This window comes from Mandrillus leucophaeus, unplaced genomic scaffold, assembly GCF_000951045.1.
Source record: "Mandrillus leucophaeus isolate KB7577 unplaced genomic scaffold, Mleu.le_1.0 Scaffold1008, whole genome shotgun sequence".
NCBI lineage: Eukaryota > Metazoa > Chordata > Mammalia > Primates > Cercopithecidae > Mandrillus > Mandrillus leucophaeus.
This window is the reverse complement of record NW_012098188.1, coordinates 983711-1003216: the sequence shown is the minus strand read 5'-3', so window position 1 is coordinate 1003216 and position 19506 is coordinate 983711. Positions and strand designations below refer to the sequence as shown.

The 19506-nt window shown below is 40.6% G+C and overlaps 1 protein-coding gene across 1 annotated transcript in view; it reads left to right on the top strand.

Moving 5' to 3' along the window:
* The window catches only part of STS (steroid sulfatase (microsomal), isozyme S), a 206672-nt gene that overhangs the window by 36426 nt on the left and 150740 nt on the right, over positions 1-19506 (top strand). Inside the window, exon 2 of the mRNA XM_011974178.1 lies at positions 6657-6785. Coding sequence (XP_011829568.1) covers positions 6754-6785 — 32 coding nt within the window. The 5' untranslated portion in view covers positions 6657-6753. The remainder of the gene's footprint in view (positions 1-6656; positions 6786-19506) is intronic.

Here is a 19506-nt window from a genome sequence, read left to right as displayed (position 1 = left end):
TCCCGCCTCGGCCTCCCAAAGTGCTAGGATTACAGGCGTGAGCCACCATGCCCGGCCAATGCCATTTTATAGTTAGGCTCAACCACCAAAAATTCTACCATTTTCCATCATGGTCTTGAAATAAACCCAGACTCCCTGCAGCATGACTGAGTTTCCATCATGCAAAATGAAGAAATAATCACCTGGAAATTTTCAAAAATCATTTTGCATTGCCAATTAAAAATTTACTCCTGCAAGACAGGGGCTTCTGTAAATCAGGAATGTGAGGGATTTGGTCTGATAATTCCAGGTGTTCTTCATGTATAGAGTGACACTTTGACACCCGCTTTGATTAAATTCAGGGTATTTCCACAGTCTTGGGTGACACATACTGAATATTGATACACATCCCAAGTATCTCATCTGAAGCCCTGAGAGCCAGGTGTTTTCTGGAATTCAGTTATGCATATTTTAGGAAGATAATATATGCCTTTACCATACCTCCCAAGACACCCTCGGCAGGTGAAGGCAACATTCAATAATCAAACACGTTAATATTTTTGCAGAAAAATGTGTGACTATTCCTCCCAGTGGGATGCAGGAAGATCACAAGTGGTATAATATAGTGCATTTTTGTAGTAATGCACTGGTAAATTAAATTGTGTGATGACAGACCATCAATACTGTGGGCACTTCCGATTTCTAAGTAAAACATCAGAGAGAGTCAATTCAGAATAAGTTAAATACCTTTACATATACTTGGAACATACATCTGTGACCTCTGGTTGCTTCGGTTTTTTGGCAAGAGGTTGCATCAGGGCTGTCATAGGTCTCTCACTGAGTCTCAGTTGGCCATGTGTTGATGGCCAGAGAACAAGAATGATCAGGGAACTTCTTCTCCAAGGATGAAATGGCAATGTGAAAAATGACCGTTTAAAAGACTTCTCCCATTGCCGTCTGCCCTGTGAACCTGGCATTCTCTCAGAGTATTTTTGCTAGTTGAATGAATTGTCCTACCCACTCATTCTCAAGGCTGACAATGAATAGATCACACATTCTAACCTTATCATCTAGGTCAGGGGTTGCAAACATTTTCTGTATAGGACTGCATAGTTAATGTTTTCAGTCTTGTGGAGGATACAGTCAGCTCTGCAATTGTAGTTCAAAAGTAGATGTATAAAGGAATGGGCATGGTGTATTTCAATAAATCTTTATTTACAAATACAGGTAGTAGGCTGGGTTTGGCCCATGGCCATATTTAGGTGACCCCTGTTGCATGGCTTTTTTTTCCACTGTGGTTCACAATTCCATTATTATAGTTACTATTATTCTCATGCTTATGAGTATGTGACAAACATAGAGTTAAAGAAAATGCGCATCTGCTCTTGATGGAATACAAAATTCCTTGGCCATGAGGTTATATTAAATACATTTCATATTGAGGAAAAGAGCAGTACCTGAAACATTTCATTTTTAATGAAGTCTGAAGGAGGGAGGACACTCCAGAAACTGTATTATTTTATACTTTTTCTGTTAGCCCCGATTGTCTGCTACTGGTATGCTTGTTATTAGATTACTCAAAAAATGTTTCTCAGGAAATTCCTATTTACATGGTGATGAATAGGTAACTTGAGTTAACATTTCCATCATCGTGGATGTTGGCTTTTTCCAGTTGTTGACAACTTTACTTTGTGTTTGCCTTTGAGTGTTGACACAACAAAGAACTGTCAATCCAAGCTTAGAGACCTCCCTCCTGTTGGCTTTTGGTAGATGTTGTGAATGGCACAAGATCGGACAACAAGGTCTGCACATATTTGTGTCTTTCCACAAGATTGGACTTGTGAAAATGTTTATTCAGTCATAAAAGCCACAAGAGCCAATTCTCCTTAGTACTAAGTACTCCTTATTACTTCTTAGTACTTCCCATTCACTTGGTAGCCAGAGCCAGGGACACACAGGCTCAAGCCAATTTACAACAGTCAATGTTGCAAACCAAACATGGCAGTATACTTAATCAGTATACAAATGTTCTAGATTAAACATTCCACAACACACAAAGTAACATTTAACATCCACATAAAGGGGATAGGAAAAGGAGTTAATGAACCAGTCCACGAAGAGTGATGTGAACAAGGAGAGTGTCCTGGGCTGGTCTGGATGATCGCCCACGTCTTGTAAAGAAGAGGCCTTGATTTGGGCAGAGGGTTCAGTGGCAGGTGCATGGAGGTGACCACAAGTGACAGCAACACGGGGTCTAGTGAGGTGGTCATGTGGAACAGGTGAAGTCCTGCTCTTTTATCCCCCTGAGTCCTCTGGTGAAGGGTGACAGTAAAGGGTTACAATCTCATCTGGTTGGGTGCAGTCTGTATTGATTGGGCGAACATCTGGTCCTATTGGGAGGATGCCTTCTGAAAAGCAAGATGGAATCTTCTCCTAAGATGGAGTCACTTATGTCAAGAGTGCTCCTATACATTAGAGTTTCTCTAGGATTATAGCTTAGTAGCAAGGTGGGCTATTTGATCAGCAAGATGAGGCTGTTTGATCAGCATCATAAATATTTTCAGGAATAAACTGTTTTTTAAAAAATCAGATATCGTCTTAGGTCAAGTCATGGGAAATAGATTCTGAAGTGCTCAGGAGATTTTTTATGGGGAGTGTATTCTTGGGGTCAACACTTTCAGGGGAGTGAGGAAAGGAAATTGAGTCCAAGGGAGGAGTTGAGTAGCACAGCTGTTGCAACAAAGACCTCAGCTCATTTCAGAGGGAGCTCTGGAGCCAGGAAGGTCCCTCAGAGGTTTCCCACCTTGAGGCAAGGAGATGCTGTCCCCTTGGAAAAGGCAGTTCTCTTTGACCGAGGCCGATTTCCAGAGACAGACTTTGCTAAGTGTGTCAGCCATCAAAACTACCAGCAGCAGCTGGGGGAGGAAGACTTGGGTCTTCCCTTGACATCTAAGTTCCTACCACAGCACCCACCAAGGACGTTCTCTGTGCAAATTCTTTGGCACCATATTCTATATCTTCCTCTTCAAGATATACTTTTTCACCCTGGATTACCATTTACCCTTGTAAATTCCTTCAGTCAATCTCTAGAATATTTACACTGGTTTTCAGTGTTTACTTCTACATGGAATGTTCTGGAAGCTTTCATGAGAAAGTAGTATAAATGACTCATCCTAGTTTGCCTGAGACTGTTCCTGTTTGAAAACTGGACCTCATCAGTCCTGGACACACTGGAATGTGGTTTACCCTATGGCAAACCAATCAGTCAAATTTCAACAACTAACCTTTCCACTTATTTCCTGTCTTCCTAAATATACTACAGTCAGTCTTCTTTAATAACTACACTGCCTGGGCTATGGCTAAGGACAAATGCATTCTCTTCTTCTTCTCACTGTTGAACATAGGATGCCTTTAACTCTTTTTGACATTTTCACAGTCAAAATTAAACCCATGCCATTAAACCTGAAGTCACAACAAAGTAACACAATACTAATGAACATCAGAAGCTGATAGACTGAGAAAATACTGATGCCTCAAGTTGATTCAGTCTGGGTTTTGATGCTCAATACAACAAAATGGGCATTACAAAAATCATTTGGTTTTCAGGGCTTTTTGTGTCTCAGAATTACGGACAACGGATGGCAAACCCTATTGCCATTCTTAGATCATTATCATTTTCAGTCTTGTACAACTGGAATTTCATTTGGAGGGGACATGCAAATGAGAAAAATGGCCAAGCAAATGACAGTTATGAGGATTATAGATAAATAGAGACTCAAGGGGATAAAGATGCATACTTATTATTTTTGAACACACAAATCAGAATGTAGGTTCCTCATAATAAAACAGGCTTAACCAATCTTCTTGCTCTGTGCCTATAGTTTGGATTGTGTATTTTATCAGAAGAGACTTATTTTCATATAACTTGTGATAGTAACAGAGGAATCACCATAGTTACTAGGTGTGATTGTTTGAGTCAGCTGGGTACCATTTCCCTCCACTCCTAAAACCTATTTGCCTGTGCTTGTGGCCACACCCACTTTAATGAGCATTGGATGAGTGATCTAACACAGCATTCCTAAACCTTGGCACTATTGACACTTGGGAGAAGACCATGCTTTATTGATTGAGGGTGAGCACTGGGCTGTATAGTTCTTTGTGGTGGGGGCTGCCTTGTGCATTGTAAGATATTTACCAGAATTCCTACTCTCTGCCTACTGGATACCATTAGCATCCCCCAAATTGCAACAACCAAACCTGTTTCTACATATCATCTTCTGTTCCTGGTGGGGTAAAATTACTCCTGGGTGAGAATCCATCTAATACTAATTTGAAAAATGTCCTTGAAACGTGGGCCTTTAAATTTTCCATTGTGCTGTTTCATAGTAAGTATAGGCTCTTCATGGCAGTACCACTGTGATAGGCATTGTGACTTAATCCCTTCAGATATGTTCTTTGTCTTCATTTCTCACTGGGGGATTGGTAAACACTGAGTATCAAGTGTGGGTCAAAGAGCTTCCATGCTGATACCTTAAAATCTATTTTCTGTAAATAAAAGGCGGGGACAAAAAAAGGAAAATAATGACCTTTCTTACCTCGCAAGGAGAGACACCCAATTGTTCAAACCCACATCCATGCAATCTTAGTCTTGCCTGATGATGTCATGGTGAATGAGCAGATGGGGAGACCCTGCCCAGTGGTTTTGTCATTCTTGCAGTGGGAGGTTAAGGATCAATGTTGACAGCACACTATTCCATTTCAACAAGAATCTAACATGAAAAGCCATGCTGGAAGATTGATTACAGTTTCAAATGCCATTTCTGGGGGGAAAAATAACATTTCTGAGACTTTGATTGAACCTCAGAAATTGTTGCTAGAAGCCTAACTTCAATAAAGCAAAATCCACATTTACAAAAATCTATATGGAATAGTAATTTTTCTCTAATGTGATGTTCTCTTGTGAATTTTTTTTTTTACCAAGTGGGATTATGCTTCATATTTCAAAGCATAAACAATAGATTTATACATTAATAAATAGGTTAAGGCATATACTAGATTTTTGGTCTAAATGTCAACAAGTTAAAGGGAAAGTCTTCAATAGGTTCAAAGCTATCTTCTTGGCTTTCTTCTGAGGCCATTTTCTACTCATTTCTAGGACTTTGTATGAGAGGTCAAAAAATTGTTTCTGCAAAGGGTTAGATAGTAAATAAATATTTCCAGCTTTGAGGGACAAATAGTATCTGTCACAACTACTCAACTCATATTGTAGCACAAAAGCAGTAAGGGAGTGGAGGCAGCTGTGTTCTGATACACTTTGTATTACAGACACTGAAATTTGAGTCTTATATACTTTTCACATATCCCAAAATAATATCCTTTTTTCAACCATTTAAGCATGTAAGCCTTATATGAAAACAGGTATCAGGACAGATTTTTCTTGTGGGCCATTGTTTGTGCAAACCCAGCCCTATTCAGAAAATAGCTATTGAGTGTTTGCTATGGTGAACAAATGAGATGTGGTCTCTGCCTTCTTGATCCTTAGAGCTGTGGAAAGGACAGCTGTCACCTGAATAAATCAGGAAATAAATGAATCTATTATGCAAGTAGTAATAATTGCTATCTGGGGGAAAAGAGGTGCTATGATAGTCAACAGTGGGGGAGCCTGCTTCATATAGGGTAATGATGGAGGGCTTCCTTGCGGCAGTGGTGTAAGCCGAGACGTGAGGATGGGTAGGAGTTAGGCAGAGAGTGGGAAGAAGAAAAGTGAGGAGAGAAATCCTTTAGACCAGCAGTCCCCAACCTTTTTGGCATGAGGGACCATTTTTGTGGAAGACAATTTTTCCATTGACAGGGAGGGGGATGGTTTTGGGATGATTCGAGTGTGTCACATTTATTGTATACTTTATTTCTATTATTATTACATTGTAATATATAATGAAGTAATTCTACAGCTCACCATAATGTGGAATCAGTGAGAGACTTGCGCTTGTTTTCCTGCAACTAGATGGTCCCATCTGGCGGTGATGGGAGACAGTGACAGATCATCAGGCATTAGATTCTCCTAAGGAACACACAACCTAGATCCCTCACATGTGCAGTTCGCAATAGGTTTTGTGCTCCTATCAGAATCTAATGCCCTGGCTGATCTGACAGGAGGTGGAGCTCAGACAGTAACGTGAGTGATGGAGAATGACTGTAAATAGAGATGAAGCTCAGCTCACCTGCCATTTACTTCCTGCTGTGCAGTGTGATTCCTAAGAGGCCTGGGGGTTGGGAACTCCTGCTGTAGTAAAGAAAGAACTCATGAGGCTGGACACAGTGCTCACACCTATAATCCCAACACTTTGTCAGGCTGAGGTTCTGTTTAGCCCAAGAGTTTAAGACCAGCCTGGACAACATAGTGGAAACTTATCTCTATAAAAATTAGCCAGCTGTGGTGGTACACCTGTAGTCCCAGCTGCTTGGGAGGCTGAGGTGGGAGGATTACTTTAGCCTGGGAAGTCAAGGCTGTGGCGAGCCATGATCACACTGCTGTCTGGGCAATAAAGTGAGACCCTGTCTCAAAACAAAACAAAACAAAAAACAAAAACAAATAAATAAAAGCGCTCATGTCATTTAATTATGTCAATATATGATTACCCAGTGTGTGATTATTCATCTTTTGAATGAATTCACAGGAAGAGCCCGATGCCCTTGGTTTGACTCTGCTAAGAGCCCCTCAGTTGCTGAACCTGCACACAGTCATCTCAGTAAGTTAAGATCTTCCTGAGGACAATGGCGCAAGATCATCTTCAGCTGTTCATAGCGTAAGTATGAGAGGTGCATGTGTTTGTATCTTCACCCTGATACTCACATGTTTGACTCGCACGGACTGCGTGGTCTAAGTCAAATAGTGGTATGCGGTGACCTTCATAATGGTGTTCGGGGCATTCTGATATTGCAGGGATGACATGCACATGGTGCTATTGCAGCTATCTTTCATTCAGAAAGAACTTTCCATCAAAAGGTCAAAGGGGGGCATCTGTGGGGCAGATATATTTTTATAGAGAAAGACTGCGCTGGGCCAATGTGGGCAGCATGCATAATCTGATGAGCATAAGCAAGTGGCCTGTTACGTGGCAAGTCTAGAGGAATATAGGGATGGGGGCTTACAAATTATTTAATGCATCCCCTGGACCCTTGAGTTGGCTCTAGTTCAATCAGCAAAGGTACAGAAACATGGCACAGTGGGAAGGCTCACAGTATACCTGTTCTTAGCTGATCAGCTGCAGCAATACCTGAGGGACAGAATGGGGTCCCTCCCCTCAGGAAGAGCTCCTCCGCCTGGTGGAGGCGAGGGCTGAGGGCATACCCAGGACCCTCCCTGCAGGAAGAGCTCCTCCCCCTGGTGGAGGTGAGGGTGGAGGGCATACCCAGGACCCTCCCTGCAGGAAGAGCTCCTCCCGCTGGTGGAGGTGAGGCCTGAGGGGCAGAGCATGGTCCCTCCCTGCAGGAAGAGCTCTTTTCGCTGGTGGGAGGTGAGTGTGCATGGTGAAAGTCTTTAGGGTGGATGAGGGAAACATAGTTTTAAAAGCCCCTGCGGGGAAGAATCCCTGTTATTTCACAACTGTTCTTGGACATGTCTGCGCCACTATGGCACTATGCTGTCAGAACACCAGGGGGCACAATATTTGGCCATTCAGAGCATTCATGGTCCACCACAGCAGCTGGCTCAAAGAAATGGACAGGAAGATGCTTTTGGAGGAGATACTTGATTCAAAGCAGTGTGAAAAGACTCCCAAACTCAGACACCCTGGGGCTGGGGATTCCATCCCATCCCAAGCTGGCAGTGTGTTCCCAGGAGAATGTTTCACCTCTGCATGCCTTAGTTTCCTCCTTTGTAAAAAGTGACTTAAAGACGCTGGGCCTGGTGGCTTAGGCCTGTAATCTCAGCACTTTTGTAGGCTGAGGTGGGCGGATCACCTGAGGTCAGGAGTTTGGGACCAGTCTGGCCAACACGGTGAAACCCCGTTTCTACTAAAAATACAAAAATTAGCCCAGCGTCATGCCATGCATCTGTAGTCCCAGCTACTCGGGAGGCTGAGGCAGGAGAATCCCTTGAACCCGGGAGGCCGGGGTTGCAGTGAGCTGAGATCGCGCCACTGCACTCCAGCCTGGGCTATGGAGCAACACTCCGTCTCAAAAAGAAAATAAAAAGGGGGGTACGGGGGATGAGCGGCAGTTTCATAGGGTGCTTATAAAAGGTAAGAGACGGCCCCTGTTTTGGGAAAATGTGGTGAAAACCTGGATAATCCTGCCAGCCAGGGCAATGGGAGCTGAAAGCGGGCTTGCAGGGTGATTTGACGATTTTCAACAGGCAGCTTCAGGGGTTAGGGATGGTAGTAGTTATGTGTCAGGTAGACTTTGCCCTTCAGGGAGAATTTGGTAAAGTCTGGAGACATTTTTGGTCGTGAGAATTTTGGAGTGGGGCGCATGTAGTGGGTGGAGGCCAGGCGTGCCGCTAACCATCCCACAGTGCACCCACAGTTCCTCACAAATCTGAAGTGTCGTGCTGAGGGCGACAGACCCTGCTCACCGCAACAAGAGGATTTAACTTAATCTTCTCTTTCTTCCTAGAATAGTCAATGGTCTTTTACTTTGAGGGATATGAGTCAGAATAAGAATTAAAGAGAACAAAAGGACAATGACCTTTTAGGATTTTTCTTTCTATTAAATTTAAACCCCATAACAGAGGATTCTCTGTCTGAAAGCAACATCCGTGGAGGCTTAAAGCCTCAGCTTACATTCATTCCTAACACTGAGCAGTTTAACAGATTCATTTTCCATTATGATTTCTGTAATTTGTTCTTTAAAAGGATTGAGTGTTCCTTTTTTCTGTTTCAGAAACAAACTTTTTGGGCGTTTTAAAGAATAATTTATTTTCTGAAGTCATTGATAATACATGGGCTGGCATGAATTTCTGACCTTGCTTTCAAAGTCTTTAGCACTGGCTAAGTAGGGTTTTATTTTTTTTTTTAATTCCTCTGGAAACTGTACATTTTGCCGGGAAATACTTTAAGTACCTTTTTTTCTTTTTGGTCATTTTAGTCTGCAGGAGAGATTGACATTCTCTAGACCCAGCTAGAAGGGCTCTGAAAAAAAATGACAGATGCAGTAGCTAATTAAAACTATGCAGCTGAAAGGGTTCATGATTAATTCATGATAAACTAATACAGCATTCATTGTCCTTTCTTAATGTTCTGAGATAAAGTGGGAGTGTTGCAGTGGGGGTTAAAATATTTGTTCTAAATATCTAATAACAGTGTCCATTCTATCTTACTAGCATAAAGCCATCCTCATAGAGGTATTTTAATGTGCCTCACAATTCAGAATTCAGGGTTCTTACATACAGAGTATTAAACTCTCTCCCTCCCCTAAATGGATAAAGACTTTGGAGATTGTCAGGAAAACACTTACATTGTCTGTAGTTTTCCTGATTTGTTCCCCTCCAAGGAAAAGGTTTAGTAATAGGAAAACGTAATTTTTTTTTTTTTCTTTTTGAGACAAACTCTCACTCCGTCGCCCAGTCTGGAGTGCAGTGGAGTGATCTCGGCTCACTGCAACCTCCGCCTTCTGGGTTCAAGCAATTCTTCTGCCTCAGCCTCCTGAGTAACTGGGATTACAGGCAAGCGCTACCATGCCCGGCTAATTTTTGTATTTTTAGTAGAGATGGGGTTTCACCATATTGGCCAGGCTGGTCTCGAACCCTGACCTTGTGTGGAGGCTGGAATTTTTCAGGACAGTTTGTCAGGCAGGAGGCTAGAGAATGGGAAAGGCTGATTGGTACCATCCGCGAAGAAATCACAGAGGTATCAAAACTGTCTTTGTGCGCCAAGTCGGTTCCTGCATGGGGGTCACTGATCCGGGTGACATCACTTGTTCCACCAGAATGCAAAATCTGAAAAATATTTTACATACCAGGCTTAGGTTTTACAATAGTGATGTTGTCTATAGGGGCAATTAGGGAAGTTACACATCTTGTGACCACCAGCTCCATGACTCCTAAGCAGTAAGCAGGTTAGGAAGCAATGACGAGTTATCATGCAACTATGTGTAGGTCTTAGCAGAATGCAGGTCTCTCCCACAAGTGTAACCTTGGGACCATTCAGTGGTTTTACAAAGGTGATTTTGGTCCCCAAACAAGGAGGGGTAGTTTTGGGAAGGGACTGTTGTCATCCTTGCTTTAATGTTAAACTGTAAACTAAAATCCTCCCATAGTTGGTTTGGCCTACCCAGAAATGAGCAAGGGAAGTTAGCCTGCAACATTACAAGCAAGATGGAACCAGTTATGTTAGATTTCTCTCACTGTTACAGTTTTTGCAAAGGCATTTTCAAATTCCTGTTGCTTTGTTACGTGATGCAGTCACACATCCCTGGATGACGGGGATACGTTCTGAGAAATGCACTGATGGGTGATTGTGTCACTGCGTGAACATAATAGAGTGTACTCACACAAACCTACTATACACGCAGGCTGTATGGCATGGCCTATTGCTCCTACGCTAAAAACCTGGGCAGCATGTGACCGACCGTACTGAATACTGCAGGCAGTTGTAACACAATGGTAATTATTTGTGCATCTAAACATAGAAGGTACCGTAAAAATATGGACTACCATATTTTTACCATAATCTTATAGGACTACCATTGTAATCTTATAGGACTACCATTGTATATATGATTCATCGTTACCCAAAACATCATTATGTAGTACATGACTATATTTATAAAATAAGTATGGAAACCGCAATGTTTCTTTTCCATGTTGCTTCTTTATGTAGTATTCAGCACGTGGGAGATTTTTGTCAAGAAGTGCATTTAGAACTTGTCTTTGGTAATACCTGTACCACCCTCCAAACTGCTCAACTTCTACTTTTACCCAAGACAGGGTACACATGACAGCATAATCACTGCTGAATACAATCTCCAGAGTTATCTCAGGGTTTATAGACATAGCGGCGGATTTCACACTTCCCATTCTGTGTTTGTCTCTGCACGGTTTGCAGAATCAGGATTAACACAGGTGCTGTGGCTCTGTGGACCTGTGAATTAGTGCAAGAGCAACAAAGCCTGTCTTGCTTTTTCTCGGCAAGTACACTCTGGCTTCAGAATTGAGAATAACTTTGTTATATGTTTTAAAACATAGTGTGTAGAAGTGCCTAAGGAAGAAAACATTGCATTTATAAGAAGACATCTTACAAACACTTAATTTGCTATCTTTACATCCATTCTAGTGAAAGCACTTAGAATGCTTGACTTTATGTGCAGTGCTTGGCAAACTGCTCCTGTTGGAACCCTCAGGGTTCCTCAGGCTGCTCCTGGGAGCTTCTTCAGCCCTGGGGGGAATTGTCAGAGATTTAATTCCACTCACTTCTGTAAGAACAACACTGATTTTCATCTCTATTAGACATTCTTATGGACAGAAGTTCCTGTTACTAAAAACAATGACAACCACTGCTTTCTCTACCTGTTCTGTTTTATAACAGAACGCAACACTGAAGCTGAAAGATATGAAGCTGTTTACCTAAAGACTAGATAAGGTCTGTGGATAACCTCTCCTGTATCTTAGGCATGATTTCTTTAGCTTGATTATTGCATAGCGAAGGAAAAAATAATTTTTCCTCTACCCTTTCTGAATTCTTATCTAGGACAGACCCTTGTAACAAAACGCAGATAAACAAGAGAAAACAAATAGAAGTTTGTTAACATGGATACCTCCTGTATATCTGGGCAATATCCAAGGAATATTGAGGAAATCTCAAAGAAGTGAAAGAGAGAAAGGTGTGGGAAGGGACAGTTATGGAGAAGTAACCAGGAAAGGTATGGTAAACCAGGGTAAGGTTGGCTATGCAGATTTCAGTTGGTGCCTTCTCCAACCTGAAGAGTTTTTAGTGATTCAGCCTTCCTTCTCTTCCAGTACCTTGAAGGAGAAACCCTTACAAATGCAGATTTCTTTTACAGATGTAAATCTCTCTTAGAAAACAGTAACTTCTACTCTGTTTTAAGAGCTTCTCCTGTGTCTGCAATTACTCAAAATAATTCTTATGCCAAAGAGGCATATTGTGGGGTGATGTATTCTTGTCCTTTTTTAGTGTACTGATGTAAAAAAAAAAGTGATATATGCATATGTATGTATACACCTCTCTCTCCACTGTCTTCTACACTGTCTAGCCATGGGATCCACACCACCACCACTACAACTACCAATGACCACCACAACAAAGAGATGCACGGATTTTAGTGGAAGAAATTATTTTTAGACTCAAAGATCTTTAATGCAAACAATCTGAGCCGTCTTTCATTTGTTTCTTAGCTGTCTCTTCACGTGTACCTGTGTCTCTATCTGTATTTTGGACACCTTGGGCTGAGTCATCTTCATCTCTTAGGTGTGCAACACTCTGGCCTCCTGGTAATCTGCCTGCATCCATCAAGGTCTCCCTCACCACCAGCAGTCAGAGACACCTTCTCAAAACCCAGACCTAACCCTGCCACTGGCCCTATTGGAATGCTTTGATGGCTTCCCATTGGAAGGAAGGTGGAATTTCAGAACCAGGCCTGGGTGGGACTCCGTTGTCTGCCTCCTACCTTTCTTCCTACTCTCAGGTCCTCCCTGCATCTGCCTCCCCCTGGCTTTCTTTTTCCCCATCAGGCAACTTGTCTTAAAACCTGTCCTACTACCCAGGCTGTCTTCCCCTCAGGGCCACCTCCCTAGCCAACTCCTCCTTCCAGTAGGCTTCCTTCCTCTCTTTGGCTAAGTAATGCCCACTCCATGCTCCAGGCACTCTTGTTGCATTTGCAGTTTCATACTATTTCTTGTGTGATTATTTGTCCAATATTGATTATTTGAATAAGATCTGACTTTGCAAATACATTGCAAAGCTCTATGAAGGCAAGACCATGCAGTGCATCCTACTGTTACAGGAAAGGGGTCCCGAGCCAGACCCCAAGACAGGGTTCCTGGATCTTGTGCAAGAAAGAATTCAGGGTGAGTCCACAGTACAGAATTTGTTAAGAAAGTAAAGTGGTGAAAGTACAGCTATTCCATAGACAGAGTAGGACGTTCCCTAAGGTAAGAGGAGAACGTGTTCACTCTAGGTACAGTACTTATTTATATATAGGATAAAAAAAGATCATGGGGTGATGTGCTCTGCTACAGGGGTTTGTGATAAAGGATTAATTTTCTTAATTGCTATATTTTACAAGAATCGATATTATTACATTTAAAGCAAAATTAGGAATGCCTCTGTTCTCAAGATATCAGGGTATTAGGCCACTCCCAATTCTGGGTCTGTTTACTAAACATTATTAATCTGTTCCCTTAACCATAAGCATCCAGAGGCTAGGAACACCTAACTTTCTGGGAGTGCAGCCCAGCAAGTTCCAGCCTCATTTTCCTAGCCCTCACTCAAGATGAAGTCGCTCTGGTTCAAACCCCTCTAACACTATTGTATCCCTACAATGCACAGCGTGCCTCAGTAGATGTTTAGTAAATAACTGCTGAATACATGGATGAAAAAAAATGGTTTCAATGCCATATTAATACAATACTGATAAAAATTATATACATTTGGATTTCAGTCACATAGGCAAAAAACAACTTTCTGATATGATTTAGCCAATAACTGACACCAATATAAAAAATGATGTGTAACCCCCCAATGGATTCTCCTTGCACAGGTAGAGCTTGTTTATCCAGACAGAAATAGAGAAAGAATTGAATGCACAGAGAGCCAGTTAAATGGAAGACCAGAGTTTTATTACTCAAATCACTCTCTCTCTACATTTAGAGACAGAGTTTTTTTTTAAGGCAGATAGGGAGTTAGGAAGTGGGGAATGCTGATTGGTCGGGTTGGAGATGAAATAATAGGGGCCCAAAGTGGGTTCTTCTTGCTGTCTTCTGTGCCTGTGTTAGATTATAGAACTGGTTGAGGCAGATTCCTGATCTGCATGGCACCAGCTGGTGCATCAGATCACAGGGTCTAAAAAACATCTTGAACTCCAATCTTAGGCATTCCAATAGTGACCGTATCCCTAGGACCATCTGGGGAGGTTGAGAATCTTGTGGCCTCTGACTGCAGGACTTCTGAGCCATACTTTCTAAACCTGTGGCAAATGTGTTGTCCTACAGAGGTGGTGTGGTCCCCAGGCAATAATGGGATTTGTTTCCAGAAAAGGCTGTTACCATTTTTGTTTCCACGTTAACACTGTAAATTCCTCCTATAGTTAGCTCAGTCTGTGTTCAGGAATGAACCAGAGCAGTCTGCAGGTTAAAGGCAAGAAGGAATTGGTTAGATCACATCTCTTTCACTGTCGTAATTTTCTCACTGTTTTTGCAAAGGCAGTTTCAGATCTTTAACCCCGTCTGGGGTTTCACAAACTTTAGCCTTGTTCTATTGAGTTTGTATCCTCAAATAGGGTAAAGCCTAATACCTGTTAAAAGATTTTCTCCAGTTAATCTACCCAAGTTTCCAGAGGAAGCAAAAACGTCTGCTGCCTGGCAGCAAGTTTTTTTTCTTTTTCTTTATAGAGTTTTAAATTAAGGTCCATGAATTTCCTGCCATATTTTCCTGTCTGCTTCAGCTGCCTTACTGACAATCACTTAATAAGTATAGCAGTTCCTTAGTTTATACTGCATGTGAGATAGCTTGCTTATGAAAATAATTTTTTCTATATAAAATTCATATTAAATCCTCCATTTTAGGAGTGAGTTCTATAGAAAGTTCTGTGGAAATTCTCTATTTTAGGAGCGAGCCTGCAATACAGTTTTCAAATACAATATTATATTTGAAGTCAATCAGGAAGTGATCCATCTATACTACAACTTCTCATCATGTTTCAATGTACGATGTTGGAAGAGAGTAATGAAGTGTCCAAAATTAGATTGATTTTATAATTTAGGAGCACAGCCTTCTAATTTTACAATAATAATCAGTTGACAAAGAATGGTTAGTATAATACTTGTGTTAATCGATCCTACTTTCTATCTCTGTTTTATTAAAATCAACTCCGAATGTTATGGCATAGTAGAAATTTACCGTTTATGATAATAAATAGTGTTTTCACAGTTTCCCCTTCTCTTAACATAAAACTTAGGTTCTTGCTTAGACTTCTAAATTTTTATGACTGTTTTAGTTTCTGGGAGTCCTTAGGGATTTTGCAGTTTCTTTCCAGAGACTGAGGGGCTTTGCTGTATGTTTGTGTAATATTTCACACCTGATGAATGGAGAGCCAGTTGATATTAGTCATCTGTCAACTTTATTTCAAGATTCCAGTATTCAGAGTGGGGATTGATTAAGTACATAGCCAATGTAATATACATTTACAATAATGAATCAAATGTCAATAATGAATCAAATGTCATTTCCTTGCTTATGTCCTTTGCTTTTTAAAATAAGGCCCAAACCAGTTATTTTGAGATCCAAACTTCGACTCTTACATAAATTTGTCTTTAAGGACATTTTTCTTTGCTAGAAAAAAAAAAAAATTACCTAATAAAATCCTTAGCTTTGGAGACATCACCATACAAATGTAAAAGATAAGTGTGTGAAGCACATTTAATAACACTGAACCTAATAATGATAACTCAAACTCCTTTTGATTTCCTATCTGCAAACCACACGTTTGAAGTATTAGAAAACTTTGTGAACTTTTTCTTTTAAAATAATACTGTTGTGTACTTTATTTCAAATATTATCCTAGGTCCTCTTGTATGAGAATATCTAGAATCAGTTTAGTCTCTAATTCCTAGTTTTCTTCTTACTCCTTTGAAAAATATTATTTAAGTAATGTTTTTTGTTTTTTACTGCTAACTCCCCAAATTTGTTATAAGTAATATTTTTGATATTTTCTTTCATCGCATGTGGGAAGATTCAATAACTATGATGTAATTCCTTTAAGAAAAATTTTTGTCATACATGTCAGAAATTTTGAAATCCCATATAGTAACTCTAGACTCTCAAATTTCAAATCATATTACGACATCTCTGATGGAAAAACATGCTTCAGCTTTCTCTGCCTCCAACATGTAATTGATAACCTCGTGTTCTCATTTTGAGAGGTAGAACTAGTGAAATGGGGCCAAGCAAATGCTAAAAACAATAAAATGAGCTCTCTTGCTGTCTTTGGATGTTTCTTGGACCAAGCATGAAAAAGATGGATGATACAGAAAGGGAGGAGGGGAGATGATTTTTCGTTTGTGTATTCAGTGACGGGAAGGAGATGCCAAGGACAAAAACAGATGCCCCAGTGCCACAGTGAACATATTTCCTTAGCTCTGAGTTTGTTAGTGGGGGATTCTGTGGATTCACACCAAGAACTGCAGTCCAAGCAAATTTTGTAGTCTTATCTGACACATTTCTCCAAAGCTTAGCCCTTCTCAAACTCTCATATTTCAACCACTTTGCCCCGTTTCCCCATTCACCTGCAAGCCACACATGACCCTCAGCACATATGACAAGAGCTGTCTTGCCACATGCAGTTTGCTTTGCTACCCACTGTTTAAATGAAGCCATATATAAAACCATAAACTGGCTAGATGGGTGGATGAATGGATGGCTGGATGGATGGATGGATGGATGGATGGATGGATGGATGGATGATATACAGACAGGCAGATATGTAGATAAATGATAGATCAATGGATGATAGATAGACAGACAGACAGCTATACAGATAGATGATGAATGGATGGATAGGTAGATGGATGGATAGATAGATGGATGCATGGGTGATAGGCAGATTATATAGATAGATGATGGATGATAGGCAGGCAGATATGTAGATAGATGATAGGTGGATGGATGGACAGATAAATAGATGGATATATAGATATATACATATCTAGGTTGATATATAGATTGATGCCAGATAGATGGATGGATGGATAGATAGATAGATAGCAGTTTCCATTTCTGTACTTTTACGGTTTCCATGTTGAGAATGTTCTCAAAGGGACATGTTTGTGGTTAAATTTTCTGAATCAACAACAAAGATCACTCCTTCAAGAATGCTCTCTCAACATAAAAACCCAAACCAATTTTGTGTTTTTATAGCCTCTCTTTTCTCACACACATACTTAACCTATTTATTTTTTTGGCCAGAGTTGTGGCTTTATGAATCAGTATTAGAGCCATTATTATTATAGAGAAGGGTCAGCGGGCCCTCCACCTACTGAATGAGATTTCATTTCCATCCTGTCTCCTTTCTGCTTGTGCTGTGGGAGGGATGTTCTTTCATCACATCCTTTTTGCTCTTCAAAGGCGTTCTTCTCGACAGTAATCCACTCACAAGTTGTTATTGCTTCATGGTTTGTTTGCTTCCGCATTGCTTCCGCTCTGCTTTAGGGAACTGCGCCAGAGGTTTCATGCATTTGTCTGTGATCACTGATCTAGAGACTTCCAGCTATTTGGGTTTCAGGGATATAAGAACAGAGAAGCCTTTAGAGAGTCCAGACCTGAGCCCTCCTCAGAAGAAGGACTTGTCTATGTTTGTTGCTAGGATAGACCCCTGACAACATGGCCACCTGTTCTGTTTTCTAATCCACGATGCTCGTAATGGTTAATTTTAGGTGTCAGCTTGACTGGATTAAGGAAGACCTAGAGAGCTGCTGAAGCGTTACTTTTGGATGTGTCTGTGAGGGTGTTTCCAGAGGAGACTGGTGTGGCCAGCTACAGAAATGAGGGCTGTCATTGTCACAAGTATTTTCTCCCTATTTTGTTAAGAATACATCTGTGTATATATATATAAATATATTTAGTATCAAGATAAAACATAAATACATGTATTTAGCAAATATCTTTGTTTTCATTCCTCTCTTACTCCTTTATTATGTAACATAAGGTATATTGACTTTATATCAGTATATGATATGATGGTTTGTGTTTTCCTGTTGAGAGCGTTCTTGGAGTATCTTTGTTATTGACTTAGATATTGACTTAGAAATTTTGACCACAAACATGTTTCTTTGAGAACATTCTCAACATGGAAACCACAAAAGTGCATATAATATATAAACCACTCTATTGACTACCTCTCTATCAGTATTTAAGTATTATTAATTTTACCTCATGGTATTTAAGTGATGGGATATCAGGAGAAGAGTCAGTATCACCCAAGGGCTTGATCTCCTCTTCCCGGGAAGGGGATTACTGCATTTTCAGCTGTGTGCAGAATGGTTACATCATGTTAGGTGGAACTGTTGTAACTTTCTTATCTTCATTTGGAAATTAAGTATGGTTTAAGGAGATGCTTATGGGTGCGAAGTTGATGATGGGTGGATTTGTGATGGTTGATTTTAGGTGTCAACTTGACTGGATTAAGGGATACTTAGAGAACTGGTAACGTGTTCATTACTTCTGGGTGTGTCTGTGAGGGTGTTTCCAGAAGGCATTGGCATGGGAGTTGGTGGACTAAGTGGGGAAGATCCACCATCAGTCTGGACTGGCACCATCCAATCAGCTGGGGGCCAAGATAGGACACAAAGCAGAGAAAAAAGTTACCTCTCTCTCTTTCTCTTTCTATCTCTCTCCCTGTGTATCTCTATCTCTGTGTGTCTGTCTGTGTCTATCTCTGTCTCTCACTCTCTATCCATGTCCTTGTCTCTCTGCGTCTCTCTCCCTCTCTTCGTCTCTCTCTTTCTTTCCCTGATTTTGTCTCTGCCTTTTTTTCCCTGGTTTTGTCTCTCTTTCTTTCCCCGGTTTTGTCTCCCTCCTTGCCTCTGTCTCTGTTTCTCCCTGTCCCTCTCTTTCTCTCTCTTCGAGCTGAGACACTCTTCATCTCTAGCCCTAGAATATTAGAGCTCCAGGCTCTTCCACTCTTGGACTCCAGGATCTATGCTACCCACGCCACAAGTTCTTAGGCCTTTGGCCTCAGGCTGAGAATTACTATACTTAGAACATTCTTCCATGGGGCAAAAAACTCTAAAGATTAGAAATCTGTGTTAGTTCATTTCTCTACAACAAGTATTTATTAGACACCATGTGCTTAAAAAATAGGGACTAAACAAATTTCTCTAAAAAAAGGAACCTTGTTAATTTTTTCTGATTATATGACAAGGGACAGCTGCACAGGGATCAGAGCTCATTAAACTGAAGTTCTCTAAATTAGGGTTTCTTCAGGCCAACTGTAAGCCCAAGTTCATTTTCTTTTTATTCCCATTAGTACAAATTATCATATTTGAGAAGCATTATAAATTTAACTATGACACTTTCTCCATCAGTAGGAATACAATATGATTAAATTGTACTTTGTAAACTGTTTTTTTCTGTTTATAAAAGTAAGTAGAACATTTTATATATACAAGACTTTATAAAGAATCATATAAAACCACTGGTAGCTCTGCTCCCTGCAAACTAATCCCAAATAAAGTGATATCGTCATTCTTTCCAGTTATGTGTATGCCTTTCTATACAAACATATGCACATGAAACAAACATATCCATATCCATATGCAAATATATATATATATATATATATATATATATATATATA